The sequence below is a fragment of the Schistocerca nitens genome, chromosome 3 (assembly GCF_023898315.1).
Source record: "Schistocerca nitens isolate TAMUIC-IGC-003100 chromosome 3, iqSchNite1.1, whole genome shotgun sequence".
Taxonomy (NCBI): Eukaryota; Metazoa; Arthropoda; class Insecta; order Orthoptera; family Acrididae; genus Schistocerca; species Schistocerca nitens.
Genome location: NC_064616.1, coordinates 925,653,978 through 925,676,852, shown reverse-complemented (window position 1 = coordinate 925,676,852; position 22,875 = coordinate 925,653,978). Strand labels below are relative to the sequence as shown.

General features: G+C 39.3%; 1 protein-coding gene across 1 annotated transcript in view; it reads right to left on the bottom strand.

Annotated features, from left to right (window-relative positions):
- The window catches only part of LOC126248995 (GDP-fucose protein O-fucosyltransferase 2), a 101,010-nt gene extending 78,481 nt beyond the window's left edge, over positions 1-22,529 (bottom strand). The window contains exons 1-3 of the mRNA XM_049950572.1: positions 22,224-22,529; positions 22,028-22,139; positions 11,831-11,972 (exon numbers count right to left, since the gene is read on the bottom strand). Of these exons, the coding sequence (XP_049806529.1) occupies positions 11,831-11,972; positions 22,028-22,139; positions 22,224-22,384 (415 nt within the window). The 5' untranslated portion in view covers positions 22,385-22,529. The remainder of the gene's footprint in view (positions 1-11,830; positions 11,973-22,027; positions 22,140-22,223) is intronic.
- Between the last annotated feature and the right edge of the window lie 346 nt (positions 22,530-22,875).

The following is a 22,875-nucleotide window of genomic DNA, read 5'->3' as shown; positions in this document are numbered from 1 at the left end:
CTACTAATCTATTTTGCTTTTGTTTCATTTAATGTTACATTGCTGTGCTTCTGTAAATGTGTTTGTTAGAATCGATAACATAAAATTGTATACTCCTTTCTTTATATAAACTTTGATGTCATGGTTTGGTTCTATGCTGTGTAGCATATCTTCCATTTAAACTCTTTGTACCAATTGGAGGGAACAAAACTTACTGTATATAATTGTAATTTTGTGTGAATAATTTTTTGTAGACATGTTAATATGTGCAAATGTTCTGTGTTATTCAATGCGTTTGTTTGCTGTTATGTAAACTGCTGATCCTCACTTAGGAATCTTAGTAATTTTGTGTATAAAAGTTGTTGTGGTTCCCCTCGGGAACGGAACTGTGTAGTGCGCGCAAATTGTCATTGGCCTAGGTGGAAAAGGTGGAACTGATAGTCAGTCGGGGACGAGCCAGCAGTCGGGGACGAGCCAGCAGTCGGGGACGAGCCAGCAGTCGGGGACGAGCCAGCAGTCGGGGACGAGCCAGCAGTCGGGGACGAGCCAGCAGTCGGGGACGAGCCAGCAGTCGGGGACGAGCCAGCAGTCGGGGACGAGCCAGCAGTCGGGGACGAGCCAGCAGTCGGGGACGAGCCAGCAGTCGGGGACGAGCCAGCAGTCGGGGACGAGCCAGCAGTCGGGGACGAGCCAGCAGTCGGGGACGAGCCAGCAGTCGGGGACGAGCCAGCAGTCGGGGACGAGCTACGAGTCCGTGCACTGCCATGTAAAAGATGCATATTGTGCTGGTTCCGAGAGAGGCTTTTCCTGCTACTTTCCAATGCCTCGGATGAATGGATAAATAGCTGGAACTATTCTGGAATTTGTATCTGTCGTCGCCACCAAGAAATGACAGAGTCCAGCAATTCAGTCTGCGAATCCACCTACCAACATGCAGTTGCCATCACGTTGCGCAATCACTGTAACGTAATACTATAATGATGTACAGTGAAGGATCAGCTTAATGGAGGTGTTATTGTGCTCAAATATAAGGTAATTTATATCTGAATTTATGTACCAACCTTGATTTTTCTCCTCATCATAACACCTCTCAGGTTCCTTTCCGTTTGAACTAAAGTAATCACCGAGTGTCCCTACTGAAAGAACTTTTATGACCAATGTTATGCTAATTAATGCCTCTTGAACTTAGTAAAAAGAAAGTTAAAGTTAATGTGGCAAGAGAGTGAGTTAAAGTAAATGTTGTTTGCTGAAAATAATTTTCCTATTAAAACTGCTTATTAAAGTGCTGTTGCCAACTGCAAAATTAAAAGTTCTTAAGACTGAGGCTTCTAAAGTTTTGCTTAGCTAATGATCACCTTGATATCTGTAGTAAATTCTAAAAGGTGAGCCAGTTTCTTGCAATTTTGTTAGCATTGTGTTTCGATGTAGTAAAAGTGAGAAAGCTGCAGTGGTGAAATGTTATACACTCTTGTTTGCTAAGTGTTTGTCTCTCTTGTGTATTAGAAGGGCATATTAATAGTAATGTTATAAAGACCATTCACTTTGTGTAAGCCCTGAAAGTAATAGTGTGTTTCGGTAGCTGTTATAATTTTGCAAATAGTTTGTGCTGCTCCAACTGTCAGTTTCAATCTTACCGTAATCATATGAGTGTGTCAGAGTTCATTGCACTCACGTGTGGCTAAGTATAGGTTATGTTATCCGTTAAAATTAATAATAACTATTTTCTTCAACGAGAATGTTAATCATTCTTTTGCCTAGTTAGGCTGGCGACCGTTTTCTATTATCAGTTAAACAGTGCAGATAGGCAAAATTTTGTTTGTTACTGTTCAAACATTTACGTAATTCTGACTTTCATTTCCGATAAGCCACCTCTGTTAGGTACAACGCGGTCAAACAACAAAATTCCTCTCAGAGGGTAACACTGCTCTGCTGCTTTATACCATAATTGCTTTTACAAAATAGTTTTATGTCACAACCTGTTTCTAGCACTGAGGTTATGGTGCAGTAATAGTAGCAGAGTGGAAGTGTTATAATCTGTTCACACCTTTAATGTGCGAATGCTGAAAGCTTCATGATCTGCTTCATTGGCTCCACCACTAAACACCTCCCTAGCATCTTACAGGTCCATAACCATCAATGGTCGAAGCCCACCACAGCACCTCTATGAGTATCTTCACAGGATGCTTCTGGATCTCCTGTGTTAACCCCAAGAACACTAAGCAAACAGACAGACAGACACAGACACACAGTTCTGTATGGATGTCTTGATGTGGACATGCATATTTGGGCAGAGTCCAGCGGGACGTCTCCCCAGAACCTTTAGCAATGACACCACTCAGCTCTCTGCCACTTCTACTGTGTCATCTTCCCCCATAATGGCCAGACAGGTACCAGCTTTATGTGTCAGTTCATGGGAGGGGGTATTTACCAACCACACTACACATGCAGACCGACGATACATATACAGGGTGAGTCACCTAACATTACCGCTGGATATATTTCATAAACCACATCAAATACTGACGAATCGATTCCACAGACCGAACGTGAGGAGAGGTGCTAGTGTAATTGGTTAATACAAACCATACAAAAATGCACGGAAGTATGTTTTTTAACACAAACCAACGTTTTTTTTAAATGGAACCCCGTTAGTTTTGTTAGCACATCTGAACATACAAACAACTACGTAATCAGTGCCGTTTGTTGCATTGTAAAATGTTAATTACATCCGGAGATATTGTAACCTAAAGTTGATGCTTGAGTACCACTCCTCCGCTGTTCGATCGTGTATATCGGAGAGCACCAAATTACGTAGGGATCCAAAGGGAACGGTGATGGACCTTAGGTACAGAAGAGACTGGAACAGCACATTACATCCACATGCTAACACCTTTTTATTGGTCTTTTTCACTGACGCACATGTACATTACCATGAGGGGTGAGGTACAAGTACACACGTGGTTTCCGTTTTCAATTACGGAGTGGAATAGAGTGTGTCCCGACATGTCAGGCCAATAGATATTCAATGTGGTGGCCATCATTTGCTGCACACAATTGCAATCTCTGGCGTAATGAATGTCGTACACGCCACAGTACATCTGGTGTAATGTCGCCACAGGCTGCCACAATATGTTGTTTCATATCCTCTGGGGTTGTAGGCACATCACGGAACACATTCTCCTTTAACGTACCCCAGAGGTGTAAGATCAGGAGAACGGGCTGGCCAATTTATGCGTCCTCCACGTCCTATGAAACGCCCGTCGAACATCCTGTCAAAGGTCAGCCTAGTGTTAATTGCGGAATGTGCAGGTGCACCATCATGCTGATACCACATACGTTGACGTGTTTCCAGTTAGACATTTTCGAGCAACGTTGGCAGATCATTCTGTAGAAATGCGATGTATGTTGCAGCTGTTTGGGCCCCTGCAATGAAGTGAGGACCAATCAGGTGGTCGCCAATGATTCCGCACCATACATTTACAGTCCACGGTCGCTGTCGCTCTACCTGTCTGAGCCAGCGAGGATTGTCCACGGACCAGTAATGCATGTTCCGTAGATTCACTGCCCCGTGGTTTGTGAAACCCGCTTCATCGGTAAACAGGTAGAACTGCAACACATTCTCTATTAATGCCCATTGACAGAATTGCACTCGATGATTAAAGTCATCACCATGTAATTGCTGATGTAGCGACACATGAAACGGGTGAAAGCGGTGATGATGCAGTATGCGCATGACACTACTTTGACTCAGTCCACCGGCTCTTGCAATGTCCCGTGTACTCATGTGTGGGTTCATGGCAACAGCAGCTAACACACCAACTGCACCCACTTCTCCTGTGACGGGCCTGTTACGGACCCGTTTGCGTGCTACGACCATACTTGTTGCACACAGTTGGCGGTAGATGTTTTGCAATGTGCGGCACGTTGGATGCTCTCTGTCCGGGTACCGTTCTGCATACATCCTGCAGGCTTCAGCTGCATTTCGTCGACACTCGCCATATATGAGTATCATCTCCGCATTTTCAGAGTTCGAATACACCATGGCCACAGTTCCTACAACACTACACTATCACAGACGTCTGGTAACACGGTGTACTACAGTTGGTCTGCATGTGGACACGAATGCAGAATAACAATAGCAGCAAGCGCTACATGCGGACACTGCGACAGCTATACCAAACCACAACAGTGCACTACAGCCACACTCGTAAACACGGTCGTCATCGTAAACATGTCCCTGCAGATGCTGCTCGCCGACCGTGGCCTGTGTTTGTTACAACACGCAACTGAACGTCGGAGGTTTCAAGCGTCAACTTTAGGTTACAATATCTCTGGATGTAATGAACATTTTACAATGCAACAAACGGCACTGATTATGTATTTGTTTATATGTTCAGATGTGGTAACAAAACTAACGTGGTTCCATTTAAAAAAATGTAGGTTTGTGTTAAAAATCATACTTCCATGCATTTTTGTATGGTTTGTATTAAACAAGTACACTAGCTACTCTCCTCACGTTCGGTCTGTGGAATCGGTTCGTCAGTATTTGATGTGGTTTACGAAATATATCCAGCGGTAACATTAGGTGACTCACCCTGTATATCGATACATGTAAAATTTCACACATCTGGCGAGAGTGCCTGTGGAGGGAACAAGGCAGATATTGCAAGCCGGAATATATACAGCGGTAACATTAGGTGACTCACCCTGTATATCGATACATGTAAAATTTCACACGTCTGGCGAGAGTGCCTGTGGAGGGAACAAGGCAGATATTGCAAGCCAGTCATGTAGCTCCATAGTGAGCCAATTATAAGGCTGCCCAACGGTGGTTTCAGCCCTAGTTGCTGCTGCCCAACTCACTTCTACAAGTGGACTCTTCACTGACGACTGTTTCTTATTTGTTTAGTGCAACAGACCAATAACTTGTGGACTCCACAACCTCCTGCCTATGTGGGATTTTGATAATGAAGTACATGTTTTTCAACTAAGTCGAGCTTTAACTTTATTCTATTACTCTGGAATGATCTCATAATAGTTCCTCTTTGTGGCTCAGATAACTACTCCATCAATAACTACTACTGTTTAGTAAACATTGTGGCCAGCAGTCAGGGTTACACCACAGTTCACTTCAAACTTTCATAATTACAGTTACTTTCACATTTGGTATGAGTTGTAAGATGAGATACATCAGTCATGGACAAATTTTTGTGTCCTTGCATGACAGTATAGTCAACACAATTATGTAGCAGGTCACACACAGCAAGCATTACACTTAAGATACCACGGCACAGTAAGAAAACTTGCTCTATGATGGAAATTATTTGCCATAACGTGTCTTGCACAAAATAAATAAAAATCTTTACTGTTAGCTATAATGAAACCATTTCTTTTTATCATTGTAAGCTAATTTAATAATACCTTAAACAATATCAGAAAAATCAGTTCGAAACCAACTTTGCTGCCAGGATAGCTTCCAGGTGAATTGAAACTTTGATGATTGTTTTGTGACTGTTGTATGGAAGGAAGACAAACCTCCCATGTGATGAAACCATAGAATGGAAAGCTGCATTTTTGATGTCCTGTTTCAAGTGTCTGATGCAGAAGAACAAGTTATTCCTTAGTGCTGTGAAATTTCAACAACCAGTAAATGCAAAAAACTGTTCTCATATAATATGAGATACACTACATGAGCACAACATGCCATATGACATTGTTAGTGACAGTGCCTCTAACTTCAAAGGCCACTATTGGCAGTTAGATAATCCCAGTGTAGTGTTGGACACATCAGCGCAATTTAGTTAGTAAATGTTGGGCAACGGCAATGTCCAACTTAAATGAAATGTAAATACAACTACAGTCAATTTCTCAAGTTGAAGAATGGAAATTTAAAGGAATCTAAACCCCATATATTACCTGTAGTTCATAGGTGGAACAGCCGGTTTGAAGCAATATTCTATTTGGTAAGTAACTTCTACCACACTGTAGGTTTCTTTAAATTGCCAGAGACAAGCAAATGTGGTGAAAATTTTACACAAAATCTTAAGGCCAGACATGAATAGGATTTACTCCCATATGGTTTTTGTCAAATGTCAGGCAGCTTGTGGAACATGTAACTATACTTGAGGACTCAAAGTATCCAGCATCACCTGTAGTTTATCTAAAACTGTATACTTAATCTCAAATTAAATTTTTGAATAATATGTGAAGAACAGCGCTTAGAAGATACATAACAAGCACTGTGTGCTCTAATGACATCAGAACAAGCTGCATGCAAAGATGTCTTTGGCAAGCCAGCTAATTCTGCAAAAGAGTCACTCCATGTCAAATCAACATAACTGCCAACACAACCAGCTCTGATTTTAATCAAATTTGGTGCGTTCATTGCACAAAAGGAGAGAATGAAAGATTGCACAAAAGGAGAGACTGAAAATTGTACAAAAGGAGAGACTGAAAGATGTCACCATTTCAAAATTGTAGCACGAGCATGATGAAAGTAATGGCCATGCAAAGTTCTAAAAATCTGCAGACAATTCAATAAATGCTGCTGACAAAAATGGTTGGTTCATCTGGGGAGGGGACCAAACAGTGAGGTCATCGGTCCCATCGGATTAAGGAAGGATGGGGAAGGAAGTCAGCCATGCCCTTTCAAACAAACCATCCCGGCATCTGCCTGAAGCGATTTAGGGAAATCACAGAAAACCTAAATCAGGATGGCCGGATGCGGATATGAACCGTCGTCCTCCAGAATGCTAGTCCACTATGCCACCTTGCTTGGTGATGAAAATGGCTGCAACTTCTGTTCTAACAGAGATAGAACTGTGACTCAGGTAGTTTTGGAAAGAACTATGAACAAATGTTCACATGATATCCAACATGGCCATATTCAAACTGTTCATAATTAAGGTAAGTGACTCTGACCTTTGATCTTGAATATCTCAAAACATATCAGCTTCAAAATTTCTGACAAAAATATATTTGCTTCTTCAAGTAACACTACAGAACACAGTAAAAAAGTGTAGTTGGAATGACATTTCGATTGAGAGGTATAAATCATATCTACAGCTGTGTTTTCCAAAAATCAATACACTTTGAATGCAAACTGCAGAAAAATGAAAAAATACTGAAAAATATGTTAACTGTTAGAAACATGGTGTAATAGTAACACACAGTACGATAGCAATTTGAACAGGTCAATAGCAAGTACCTGTAAGATGCGAGGCAACGAACTATGACCTCTGACCTTCAATGAGGCAAAACAAGATATAACCTTCACAGACAGATATAGGAGGAATGAATGGCAAACAGGTTCATATTTACACAAATAAATGCAAAGACAAATGTATCATCAGAACACATCATACCTCAATACTGGGTAGAAAGATAAAACACTGTGCATTGTTTGGTGAAAGGGCACACTTCCAGCTTGTTGCTGTTCTTACAGCAACCTTTGTAGCAAAACATTTCTTATCCACAGTAAAGATGTCAGTTATCTTGGGATTTATTAATAAAGGTGAAGGACCATGTGCCTGTAGGAAGCTAACTGTAGCCCCACTGGTAACTTCCTTAACATTCGAAACACATCCAAGCCAGCAGCAACCTTCACACATGTAAACAAAAAAAAAAAAAAAAAAACAGTGATGTCACCAAGGCATGAGCCTTGTTTGGTCACTGTTAGATATTCATTTCTGAAGTTTCGTGAATTGGAGAAAACCTTAGTTTGGATTTTCTTGTGGCTGGTGGAAATAACACAGTGTAACTTGTATCTGCAAATGTGCAAATCTCAGCTAGCCGCTCTATAAGGATAGATGGTTCTTCACCATACTATTAGTTTTATAATGTACGTGATACACTTTAATGTTACAGGACTGCATGTCATCATCTGAGAGCTGTATACGCACTGCAGACTGGCTTTGGGAGCAAGTCTCTTGATGATACCAGTGATTTCATCAAATGGTCCTTTGCCATATGATGTGGCAAAGAAATGCCACTCTACACAGACACTGGAATCACACTCATGAAAAGATATGTTTTCAAAATACTTTTGGCATCAGTAGTGGGCTGCAGCACCATCTGAGAAGTAATAAATGTACTTGGGTGTCTACGACAATGGGACATCGTGAAGTTAACGAAATTATGGAGGAAAAGATGAAACCAAATAGTATCATGTGTAAGTCATTCTGATATGATGATAAATGAAATTTGAGCAACTGTAAGGGTTTCTGGATGTCTATAATAAATAACAAATGGATGAATGGTGGCCCGTGCATTGTTCCATTGAAACCCACGGACCTCATCCTGTAGACAAATGCAAAATTCTCTGCAACATCATGTATAATGAAGTATTCACTGTCAGAAAGTCTCTCTTCAGATGTTGCAGAAATTCAAACTGTTAGGTGGCTACAGAGGAGTGCAGAAGGAGCTTTTCTTAATTTTTCGATGAGGTTTTCCTAGAAGCTTTCCATAGAAGTCAAGACATATCTGTTGAGTTATTTTATCTGTAGATGTCAACAGTTTGTACATTATTTCATCAGTTCAACTTTTGTCAAGTAATTCTCCTTGTATGTCATTAAAGAATATGAAGTTGGGTAGTTCTCTATATGTTGACATATAACACTTTGGCTCCATGGGATTACAAATGATCTGAGCAAGACAGCGTTTGTACATGTTGACAATCGGCAAAATGTGTCAACTCTTTCAGTCTCAAACCTTTCAACATGACACCTCCAAATTTTCGTGAATACTGCATTTTTGTAAATACTGCAAACACACATACTGTAGTTACTGGGTCATAACTGGAAAAATTTGGATAAAGCTACTTTTATCTTTGAATGCTTGACACAGCTCATTCATGTTCCCCAACGGCAGTTTTTTTTTTTTTTTTTTTTTTTTTTTTTTTTTTTTTTTTTTGAACCTTGGAACCATTTTCCTTGACAAACAAAATCCTTCTCCCTAGGTAAACAGTGGCTTATATCTTCTCAGTTGTAGAATTCTATGGCATGTTTCATATGTTCACTTAGGACACGTCTAGCTCTTGGATTAAGAGTTACTAAGATACCACATTCTTTGAATAATTGTTTTGTTTTTCTCACTAAATAGTTTGAGGCTCCTAACTCATTTTCAATCAAAATGGCTCTGAGCACTATGGGACTCAACTGCTGAGGTTATAAGTCCCCTAGAACTTAGAACTACTTAAACCTAACTAACCTAAGGACATCACACACATCCATGCCCGAGGCAGGATTCGAACCTGCGACCGTAGCGGCCGCGCAGCTCCGGACTGAGCGCCTAGAACCGCCAGACCACCGCGGCCGGCATTTTCAATCCTCCAAAAGCTCCTACTCTTTGCAAGAAATGTTAATATCTGCATCTTCTTCCTATTTGTGGTGCTAGTACCGAATTTCTATTTAAACTACATTATAGTTTCAGATTCCACACTGTTTTCACCCTCTACATTTTCTCGTATTAACTTTGGAATACCTTGACATTTTATGAAACTTTTTCTGTGCATATGTTTTCTCTCTCTGTCTTCTTTTCCACTGGTGACTCACCAAGGGATACAGACTGTCATTTAATGCAACTAAATCAATATCTGTGGCTAAAGATGTGTCTGACTCATCTGAGGATATATGCAGGTTTGTGATACCTATCAGTTTCAATGTAGTTGATTCAGCCACAGGCCCTTTTTTCTGTGTCGATTTTTGCTAGACCTATCACATATTTAGTGGTCTGTCATTATGTCACTGATCTTATCAACCATCCACATTTGCACTTTGCCTATTACAAATGCTTGCTATTGGCCTGTTCATATTGCTCCCTTACTGTGCATTGCTATCACACCACCATTTCAACAGTTAACACATTTTTCAGCACTTGATGTCATTTTCTTGCATTTGCAGACAATGTGTATTGCTTTACTGTACCACACAGCTGTAGATATTAACATATCTTCTAATCTAAATGTCATCCCAACTTGATCTTTTACCGTGCTGTGCAGCATCATAAAGAAGCAAACATATTTTTTCAGAAATTTTCAAGGAGACACATTTTGAGATATTCAAGGTCAAAGATCAAGGCCCTTATCCACATTGTTTGAATGTGGTCATGTCGGATATAAAGCTTGCTCTTGGCCCTTTCCAAAATTACCTCATTCACGGTTCTGTCTATACTAGAACAGCAGTTACGTTTTTGTCAGTGGTGTTTGTTGAATTTTCTGAGCATTTTTAAAAGTAATTATTTTTGTCGTGATCATGCTACAATTCTGAAATTCGGTGTACTTTTTGTTCTCAGCATTTGCAATGAACAAATCAAATGTCGTAAAAAACAGAGTTGGTTGGGTTCAAAATTGCACTTTTCTGTGTTCATTTGACATGGAATGACCAACTCTAGCTATATTGGAAAGCAAGGATCCCAATCATAAGAGGTTTGAGTCTTCGCTCTGACATTTTCTCCCAGGAATGTCATGTTAAATATTAGTGAAAAGAAGATCAAACTGAGACAATTTTATGTTTTTGAGGTGTGACATGACATGCAGTGTGTAGTGGGTTTGGTCATTTTAAGTAACTTGTTGAAAAGCAGTTAAACGAAAATGGCAAATTTGATGTAATGGATGATTTACATGCCACTCAGACTGAGCATAAACATAACAATATTTGCCAAACATTGTTTAGATTTACTGTGGATACCAACAATGTTGCTCACTACAACAGTGTTGTTACAGACAGCAGATGTAATATTAAAAAATGTAATATGAGATATATACACTACTTTCTTTTGACAAAAATATATAATCTAAGAAATTAGTCATAAAATACCAGTTTTCTTTCTTTCCTCAAAGAGATTAATGACACAGTAGTAGTTAATGAAGCAGTTGCCAACTACAAGATATAACACATACTAGTAACAGGGAGTAACCAGATTCATTCAAATCTGCACATCTAATCATTTCCAAATAATTGGTGCTAATTTTGCTAACATAAATTCTAATTTCACCAAAAATAGATGTTACATTTTTAGATCTATAGTAATGGCTTACTAATGCCTAATGACAGTTATCATTTCTTCAATTAGTGAGTGCTGAAATCATCACATGTAATAACTGCATACGTGCATAATGATACGCAAGCAAAATAAATCATTTTGGTGACTACAAATTAGTTCACAGAATCAGAAATCAAGAATAACGAGTGGCATCTAATGGATAAGTTGTGAAGAGGCCACCCAACATGCTTCAAAGGACAAGACAAGTAACTGCTTCAGAATATTCTTAGGGTGAAAACTTGAGAAGTAATTCTGCTCACACAGAATAAAAACTAAATAGTTACAGAAAATTATGTCTACTGTTAATGACTCTATTGTACTCAACACAGGTAATATGACAACTGAAAATGAGGAGAAATATGCCAAGGAAACATGAGAAATACCTGAAGTGATAGTTGGAGCTTGACAAAATGGCAAAAAACAATAAGAAAGAAATAACAGAAAGAATAGCACACCTGGTGCAGCACAAGACAACACGTCAGGGACAAGCAACAGATCAGCTGAATGATGGACTACCAGCCAAGTAAGTACATTACATAGCAATAACGAAATCATCAAGATCTTAGAAGGAAAAACTGGTCAGTTTTATATTTTCATCCAACAATACATGAATTCATGCCAGCTTAACTTCAGCCTTGACAGTGGTTTACACACAACAAAAGGCTACTCTTAAAATTTATTTCAAAGACTTTTTTCATAAATCAGCATGCAATGTCACAAAAACACTTTTAATCAGTGTGATATTTCATTCAGAGGTTCACACACATACACAAAGGAAGAAAAAACAATTAAGAAATTACATAATGCATACCGGAAAAAAAATCTGTCATTTCCACAACTGGGGTAAATTTTTTGAGGCTCTCTATGTCAAAAAATAAGCTCCAAGGCAGCATGTCCTGTCTTCCAACATCTGTTGATTGCCAGTGATAAAGCTTTGGCCATGGAGGTAACACCTTCCAGGATAGGAATGACAACATATTAACAAAATGTGTGTAGTAAAAAAAACAGGTACATGAAATACATACCATATACACATATTTCACACACAGGATAAATGCTGAAACAACCAGAAAAATTGTCCAAAAAGACGTTTCATTTTCCTCGAGAATGTTGTGAATCACAGAAAAGATCTAAAGAGATACGTTGATACCAAACATAACACATTATAGTTGTTAAGAGTTTTGTTGTACAGTCAGGTCCACATCCTGACGCAAGAAATTGTAAGGAGGATTTGGATTGCTGATTCAGTCAGGAAGAGAGAAAATAAGTTACTAATTATTTAAGACATAAGACAGGACAAACAGTGATCTAACAATAGATAACGAAAAGTGTAGATATCTCAGGTCTCTACATCAGTTATTACTATCTCTACAGCAACAGACAAAGCCAAGTCATTTCCACGGGTTTTGTGGCCGTATCACTTAAATATAAATTGTTTAGACACAAATAAGTATAGAAAGCATGTGAAACTAAAGTTGCTGTGGTTTTGGAAGAAAGGAAGATGAAGGTTTAACGTCCTGTGAATGATGAGATCATTAGAGATGTAAGTCATGTTTTGGACTGAAAAGGATTATGTCAGAAAGCATAGTGACTAATGAGGATTAAAGATGACATGAAACAGGCAGTAATTATTATGGTAAGTGTGAATATACAAAGATGTATGGATTCTACAGATCCAAGTATGCAAACGATGTGATACCATTCATCAGCTCTAACTTGTCATGTAACTATGTTGTGTTATGTGATTTTATGGTTACATGGAATATTTAAAGAGGGCCTTTTGCAGTGTGTAGTAATGCTCTCTAGTGTTGAACATTAATGTTCTGAAGTTGTGTTTGTCTAAAGAAAGTGTTTTGTAGTATGTGGTGGCAATTTCTAGTGTTGAATGTGGACATTACAAAATTGCTTTTGTTTCAAGAGGGCATTTTGTAGTATGTGGTGGTGCTTTCTAGTATTGAATGTTGTTATTACCAAGTTGCTATTGAATGTTGTTAGTGAGTGATTGGACTAGTGTAGTGTTGTTTGTCGGGCACTGTATATTACTCGTTTGCTTTGTATTGCAACTGCATGTTCGGAGCTTTGTCGGTATTGTAGAGTTTCTTCTATTTTGGTCAAGTAAAGTTTTTCATTACAGTTAAATCAGTGAGTTTTGGTTTTATGGTGTCGTGCACTTTGTTATAGCTAAATATGTGAGGTGAAGTTTTCAATACATGTTTCTGGAATGATCTGTGCTTTCCACTATGAATGTTCACCCTTCAATAGAGTGTGGGATTGTCTGCACTTCCTGGCAGATTAAAACTGTTCTGGACCAGGAATCGAACCTAGGACCTTTGCCTTTTGTGGGTAAGTGTACTACCAACTAAGCTATCCATGCTTGAATATCTCAGTTGGTACAGCACTTGCCCGTGAACGGTAAGGGTCCTACGTCTGAGTTCTGGTCTGACACATAGTGTTAACCTGCCAGGAAGTTTATAGTTGGTTTTTCTTGGTATCATGAACTTTGTTCTAGATATATAAATCAAGTGCAGTTATCTATACCAGTTTTTGGAGCAAGCTGTGGTTTTGGGGAATCATGTATTTCGTTTGAGCTATATAGGTCAAGTTAAAATTCCAATACCAGTTTGTTACAGATTTATTTGTATGTCGGTGACATTGAAATCAGTTTATCTATTCAGGTCCACTGAAGTTGGCAGTACTAATTTTGTGGATTTCATGTAATGTAAGCTTTCTAAATTTGTGTGTAAGTTTCAGTTTTGGTATGTATTTCACATGAGGAATGTCATCTATCTTGTTGGTCCTCCCCCAAAACTCCCTAACTGCTGAGGTTGCCTTGTTAGTTTCTTCTTCGTCTTTTAATTATTTTGGTTAAATTTCATATAATGAGATCATTTTCATCTGTTCAAGTCTTGACTGTGACATCGTGGTCATCATATAGCATATGGGTGAAACTGTCGTGTCCATCACCTTGATGACACAACGGGTCAAAGCTGATGGCTGGTATCTATATTGGTATTTCCAATGAGTGGTCGCAAATGTAAACATTAGACTCTTGCTAATCTGGCCCTCAGTAATCCGGCACATATCCAAAAACATGTGAACACTGAATTATTGTGTGCAACAATGCTTACTTAAACAACGCTTTATATACTGCATTTGAAATTGTAGCTTTCTTTACAGTTCAGAATCATGTCCTCTAAAAGGAAACACATTACACTTGATCTCAAGCAGAAACTCAAAATTTTAGGTAAGTTAAACCAAGGCTCTTCGCAGACAGCCATTGTTGCCGAGTTCACTGTTGGACGAGTAACTATTTATGACATCAAAAAGAAAGAAGATGTTATTCAACAGTACTCAACACAATTGGATAGTGAGTTGGGAAAAATGAAAGGTTATGCGAAAGAGTGAGAATGAAGAACTGGACGTAGCTGTTTATAGATGGTTCATACAATGCAGTAAAGGAATTCATCAGTGGCCTGATTATAAAAGAAAAAGCAGCTGCATTTAACAAACAACTTGGTGGTAGTAACTTGTTTGCAGCAAGTGAAGGTTTGCAATCAAACTGAAAAAAAAAAAAAAACGACATAGCATTCGGCAGCTGACAGTCACCAGGGACAGTCGCTCAGCTAACGATAAGGATGCTGATGAGTTTGTACGCAAGATAAGGAAGATAATAGAGGAAGAAGATTTAACTGCTGATGGCTTGTATAATGCTGATGAAACAGGACTCTTTAACACGATGCTTCCTTCAAAAACATTAGCTGCCAAGAACGAGAAGGAAGCTCGTGGTTACAAGCAACTGAAACAGTGCATAACATTAATGGCATGTTACAATGCAAATGGAAGTCATAAACAACCACTTATGGTGATTGGAAAATACCAACATCCACGTTGTTTTCAACACACTGACATAAATACTCTACCAGTGCAGTATTGCCCTTTGAAGAAAGCGTGGATGGACAAATATTCTCTCGGTGGTTCCATGAAATGTATGTACCAGCAGTGAGAAAAGAGCTAAAGAAGAAAAAGCCTCCACTGAAAGCTATCCTTACAATTGACAATGCCCCCAGTCATTCTTCAGAAGTTTCTCTAAAGTCCGGTGGTATACATGTACAAGCACTCTTTCTCGCACCCAATGTGACAGCCCTAATTCCGCCCATAGACCAGGGAATTTTGGAATCAGTTAAATGTCATTATTGACATTCACTTATCTCCTTGCTGAACGAAAGTGAAAATGATTCTATCAAGACTATGCTGAAGGCATGGGAAGCAATTGACATAAGTGGTGATGTTTTCCAAGCAGCCGAAGCATGGGATAAAGTGGAGAGCGCTACCATAATAAAGAGCTGGAGAAAATTGTGGCCACCAATTGGTGCCGAGTTGAATCCAGTAGTGAGTGACAGCGATGAGCCAGTCAATTCAGAATTATCTATTACTTTGTACACTGACATGTTCCACAACCTTCCAGGAGGAGGAGAAATTGATGATGAAGATGTTCTTAAGTGGCTGAATGAGGAAAACTGTGACATGGATCAAACTTTAACAGATGAAGAAATAATCAAAAGTGTGCACGAAATTAATGACGAAACTGATGAAGAAGAGGACATAGGAGGAGAGAACATGAAGATTTCTCACACTGCTGGTGCTGAAGCTGTCGAGGTCTTCCTGGAGTACATTACGCAACAACAAGAGACATGCAGTACCGATGTAATCCTTGTAAAGCAGTAGCGTTATAAAGCATGCCACTGTTGCGTATCAACATTGTGACAGTTAAAAATTAGGGACATGTTTCATAGTGAGTGATACGACTGTATAATTATGTGCAGTATACACTCAAGGACTAAGTTTTCTTTGAAAATTAATGTACACACATCAAAAAAAAGTTTTGCATCATCCCGGTTCCCAGAACTCCTGAAGATAGATGTTGACTGTGGATATTGTATCACAGAAACAGTCCCTTTGACTGTTCAGAGATGTCACTAAACCAGCCCAAAGATGTAAACAACCATGCATGAGCAGCAGCTATTAGACGGAGTGGGTCCGACAGCCGATCAGTTCCAGTGATTCCATCAGGAAAGAGCTACATGGCTCGTATTGTCTGTAGTTCAACCATGCCTAGATGGTCAATACAATGGTTCAATCGCGTCCGCATTGTTACTTTGTGCCAGGAAGGGCTTTCAACAAGGGGAGTGTTCAGGTGTCTGGGAGTAAACCAAAGCACGTTGTTCGGACTTGGAGGAGATACAGAGAGACTGAAACTGTCAATGACATGCCTCGTTCAGGCCGCCCAAGGGCTACTGCTGCAGTGCATGACTGCTACCTACGGATTGTGGCTTGGAGGAACCCTGACAGCAATGCCACCATGTTGAATAATGGTTTTCGTGCAGCCACAGGATGTCATGTTATGACTCAAACTGGGTGCAATAGGATGCATGATGCGCACCTTCATTCCCGACGTCCATGGTGAGGTCCATCTTTGCAACGACGACACCATGCAGCAAGGTACAGATGGGCCCAACAACATGCCGAATTGACCGCTCAGGATTGGTATCATGTTCTTTTCACCAAAGAGTGTCGCATATGCCTTCAACCAGACAATCATTGGACACATGTTTGGAGGCAACCCGGTCAGGCTGAACACTTCAAGACACACAATCCAGCGAGTGCAGCAAAGTGGAGATTCCCTGCTGTTTTGGGGTGACATTATGTGGGGCCAATGTACGCCGCTGATGATCATGGAAGGCGCCGTAACGTCTGTATGATACATGAATGCCATCTTCTGACCGATAGTGCAACCATATCGGCTGCATATTGGCGAGACATTCGTCTTCATGGACGACAATTCACGACCCCATCGTGCACATCTTGTGAATGACTTCCTTCAGGATGACAACATTGTTTGCTAGAATGGCCAGCATGTTCTCCAAACACGAACCCTATCGAACATGCCTGGGATAGATTGAAAAGGGCTGTTTATGGACGACGTGACCCACCAACCACTCCAAGGGCCTATGCCAAATCACCATTGAGGAGTGGGACAATCTGGACCAACAGTGCCTTGATGAACTTGTGGATAGTATGCCATGACAAATACAGGCCTGCATCAATGCAAGTGGATGTGCTACTGGGTATAAGAGGTAAGGTGTGTACAGCAGTCTGGACCACCACCTCTGAAGGTCTTGCTGTATGGTGGTACAACATGTACTGTGTGGTTTTCATGAGCAATAAAAAGGGTGCAAATGATGTTTACGTTGATCTCCACCAATTTTCTGTGCAGGTTCCAGAACTCTCAGAAACTTTTTTTGATGTGTGTGTTTTTGGATTTAATTAAGTATATCCTCTGTTTTAAAATTGTATCCTTTGGTTTATAAAGTACAGTACACTATATCCCCTATGTTTTCAAAATAAATGAATAAATTTCAGACACCCAATAGTCTGGCACTTCCGCTAATCTGGCAACCATGTGTGCCAGGAATGGCCGGATTAGTGAGAGTCTAGTGTATCTGCATGTTACCCTTTCTCAAGATTTAAACTTATTGGGCAACAAAAGTTAGATTTGTCCATGAATGTGACAAGTCATATGGCAGCAAATGCCAAGTCAACTTAACAGCCTACAACAATAAATGACTATCATATGTGGCACTGCAAGACACTAGTGCAGAACTTGATCTAAGTGTAGCAAACAGAAAAAACAAATCTAGTACTTTCATAATGCAAGCTGGAGCAGAAACTAATACAAGTTTTATGCCCACTAAGTGAGAAGCCAATGATAAAGTTAATTAATGACAGTGTTTCCCAATTAACTTAATGTTATAACTGTTTAATCTTTCATTCTAATCTAGAACTATGTGAGCACTGTCTTATCAGGTTTCCAAAATATACAATGCAAACATTCTAGTAAAAAAACTACGGTCCATGCTGAGACACATGAGGGGTCAATAGTTTAATCATCTAAGCACAAGGATCAGATGCTCGAGAGTGCTGAACCCTCCCTAATTCACAATGATGCACACAATACTATGAAGGGAAACTGAGAAGTTTGTCAGGGTACAGGACACTTTTGTAATTCAAGAACATTACAAAATTCCAATCAACTTTCATCTTACAACTTCTTCTAAGGAAATCTCTTTTGCATGCAAAAATTTGAGAATCTTTAAATCAAAACAATAAAATCTTGCTATTATGCGGACACTACATCGTGGCAGTTTTAAATGGGGAGTGTTTTGAACTATGGCTGCATTAGATACAGGTAGAGGATGGGCCTGAACTACCACTGCCAACCACAGCAAATAGTTGTGCTGTAGCCACTACAACATCCTTTGTGTTATGGATTGCTTGTTTTCTTTTTCTTATTTTGAAATACATGAATAGACTAACGCTGGTAGGAATGCAACTCTCACCACAACAAAGGGAATCCACAATCTCTGTGACTGAGGAAGCACACGACACTCATAGAAGCAGTGCTTATTCCTCTGCACTGCTCCTCTCCCCTGAGACAGTTCAAGTTCTCATTTGTTTACAGCAACGGTCAACTGCCATGATATACTGTCTGCGTAGTATTTTAATACAGATACTGTACTCCTACATACGATAAAACAAGTTGTCTTACCAAAATTACTAATGTTCTGTAGATTGACAACGCACCATTTTTAAACTACGGAAACGTGGCGCCAAGTGCTCCAAATGGCTATGAGATTGCCATTCATCAGTTAACAGGCAGCGCTATGGTTGTCGGTTCACACATACAAACGTCCCTCACCCCACCACTGCCCAAATGTCATACACACTCGTCAAATAGCTCTTGCGGTTTGTACTGTGGCCAATCAGAGAGCACGGTGCCAAGTTTCTGTAGATTAAAAATGGTGGGTTGTTGACCTACACAACATTAGTAATTTTGGTTCCTATTGGCATCAGCTATCCAGGGTTAAAATTTTGTGACACAATTTTTCTCCACCCTGTGTGTGTGACCCTAGATTTCTGTGGCAACTTAATTACCTCTTTCTTTGCCAAGGTCAGATTTAACCCAGAATAGTGAAGATCATCCTTTCTTCTAGTGCTGTTGCTATGCACTTTGCTATTATTTTTCAATTGGGATGGGTTATTAATAACGAATTTCATAAGCGAAAATACGTATTGTGATGGTACTGTGAATATCCCGAGTTTCTTAAATAAATGTCTGCAAGGTGATCTTGGGTGGGCTCCAACTATTATTCTGATTACAAGCTTTTGTCCAATGAATATTTTTTTCTCTTAATGATGAATTACCCCAAAACATGATGCCACATGAAAGCAGTGAATGAAAATAGGCATAATAGGCTAATTTACTGGTATGTTTATCACAAAAATTTGCAATACCCCTAATAGCATAAGTAGCTGAACCTAACCGCTTCAGCAGATCATCGATGTGTTTCTTCCAATACAATTTCTCATCAATGCGCGCACCCAGAAATTTTGAATAGCCTGCCTTCGCAACAAACTTCTGTTCAAATCAATGGTATTATGCCATTTACTGTACAGAAGTGTACATAGCATGTTTTCTCAAAACTTAGAGTCCGTTCGCAGAGAACCACTTAATAATTTTCTGGAAGATATTACTTACAATTTCCTCAGCTGATTCTTGTTTGTTGGGTGTGACTACTATGCTTATATCATCAGCAAAAAGAACTAGCTCTGCACCTTATGAATACAGAGTGGCAAGTCATTAATATATATTAAGAACAATAAGGGACCCAAGACTGAACCCTGTGGGACACCATTCTTGATACCTCCCCAGTTACGGGACTCTGCTTACTTTTGCAGACTACCTGTACTGTTAATTTCAACCTTCTGCATTCTTCCAGTTAAATATGAATTAAAACATTTGCACATTGTCCCACTCATACCACATCACTTAAGCTTGTTGTTGTTGTCTTCAGCCCTGAGACTGGTTTGATGCAGCTCTCCATGCTACTACTTAAGCTTATCTAGAAGAATTTCACAATTCAAACAGTAAAACGCCTTTGAGAAATGACAAAAAATCCCAATGGGTGACGTGTACCACAATTTAGTTTAAGCTCCCACACACACATGCTTTTATATGTTGCTCTACACAAAAATTTTTTTAGTTTGTAAATTTTTCACGTTATTACAGATTTTAACATATATGGCAACTCCTCCGCTCTCCATAGTATCTCTACTTACATGTACTGAAAGCTTATATCCACCTACATTTACCTTTTCCATATCTGAGACTATATGATGTTCAGACAGGCATAGTACATCTATTCCAACCTCAGTTTCTAAATCTTCTAAATAAACTTTATTTTTTAGTCCACTGATATCCTGATGCAATGTACTGACATTATTTTTTCACTGGGCTTTCATGAGAATTTTGTGACATACTAACATTACCTTTCATTGTTCTTTTATGAGAACCTTGTGACGTTTTAAAATCTCTAGTATCTACCTGTCTCAGATCCTCATTAAGCTTAATTTCATTCAATGTTAAATCATTGTACACTGATCTTAGCCCAAAAAAGAGGTACTCCCATGAGTGTCAGTGCCCCCCCCCCCTTTCAAAATTTTGCTATCATCTCAGCCAATCTACCTTCCTCTTTCCTATTGAGATGCAGGCCCTGTCTTGCGAAGTCCTACCTACCCATACCATCAACAGGAACCAAACCCATGCCTGACAAAGTAGCCGCTTGAAGCAACTGATCTAGCTACATACTGACCCTCCTGACAGAGTTGTTCAATTGGGGCCGATCCTACCGCATGAAAGGAGAAACCAAGACAACATTTGTATGGTTTGTTGCAGATGCTACTTCTACCAGAACACTCCCAATGTTGTAGCCCTAATCCCATCAATACTGTTTACTAGTCAACCCACTACAACATGATCCTGCTTTGTGAAACCTTTGCACAATGATATTTTATCCTCTATCACTTGGCTAAGACATGCACTGGGCTTGAAAAACCTTGTGATCTGATTTCTGTCACCATTTTTTTTCTAAAAGATCTGGCACACATTTCTTCCATGGCTACTAGTTAACAACAAAACTTTCCTCAGACTTCCTACTTTTTTTGAAACAGTTGGTTTTCTGGTCAAAGTCTGCTGAGTGCTGACTACATTTGCATCTACCTTAGCCTCTTCCTTAGTTAACTGAGGTAGAAAGGCAAATCTATTGTTTGTGCCAATGACAAAAACTGTCAGATTTTTTGTTTGTTTAGTTTGGTAACACCTGAAAATTCTTTAAATGTCATATTTGTCTCATATGGGAAGTTACAGTAGAGCAGTAGTTAGAAAGTTCTGTTCTTTGCTGGTAAGGTTGGCTGGCTCTCAGGACCAAGTTTACCTTGCTTCTCCACTGTAATACAAAACATTCTGTTGCAGCAAACATCTCATTGTAACATCAAATGTGTAGGCCTACAACCACACTGCAGAGAATTTGAAGACACTTTTGAAGATTATTAGTATGAAATCTTGATTATGTCATTCTCTCTATAGGTCCAGCACTGTCCATAATAGTATACAGCAATCATAAATTGAATATTTCAATAATATTAACGAAATTTATACCAATGTTTGCATGAGTATTGGGGTATCCAGACCCCATCACGTTGGTTATGATCCCAATAATTCGTTATGTAATTTGAACAACCAATAATTTTTCTTGATTATCAGTTCCTCTCTTTCTTGAATGCAATTGCAACTACGGCCACCAACAAATTGTACTGTTCCTTATTAATACGTCAATCAAATCCTAGGAGCAGGCTGACAAGTATAAGACAAAACAGTTGCACGTTGGTAAATAATGAGCAATCTTTCATGACATCTGATATTAATTGCTGTGGATTATTCGTGCTAATATGAAAAGGAAAATAAAATTATATTTCTGGGTGAAAATAATCATGTAACTATATAAATTGCAACAGAGTACGGTACGATACACAATACGTAAAAAATAATGTACACGCAAATGCTACGTGCTGTAAAAATAAATAAATAAATAAAAATAAAAAACGTTCATACCAGTTTCCAGTTCCCATGAGACTGCATCGTCTTCATAAGAACTGCGATTCGCATGTAAACATCTCGGCGCAAATTGAATCCTTCCGGTGGATTCACGTCATACAAAATGTACCTAAAAACATGATACGTGATAGAATTTTTTTTAAATATCGCAGATACAGTTTCATAGCATTTAACACAAAAATTTTTACCCTACCTGTCAGTGTTCCAAACGTTCCTTGGGTGACAGGAATTACTACCATCCTCCTCCGAAACACAGAACTGTGGTGTTTCGCTCAAGACACTAAATGATGTCGTAACAATTAAAACTTCGAAATAAATCGTTAGCAATACTCGTTCACGTATTGAAATTTCCATTGCCGACAGACAAGCTAATGACGCTCCATTGTTTGACACTTCCTAAAGCGTTCCGTACAACGCGACACCGTCAAAATCAACACATTCACAAACACAACACATACCGGTGGAATCTGGGCAGGCATGTCGACTATCGCCCTCATAATCGATTGTACTACAGTATCCTTAATGGCCAGTAATGTGTATATAAGAGGTTCCACAAGCCACAAAAACGTGCAGTGAGTGTAAATATCGAAATTATTTTTACGCTCCCTCGTTGAGTACTGTTCACATGGCGTTGTAGAAAATATTGACGTAGTTTTATGTTTTTCAGTTACCACAGATATCTACACTATAACAAATAAATCTTGAGTGACCAGCTATCCAAATATAAAATTTTGCCTCTGACCTTGCCTATCATCAGCAGTATACTCCTCATTTTGACGTAGTTTTAACGAAGGTCACAATCTGCAACATTGTCCCCAGAACAAACAGTGGTCCCAATGACTTGA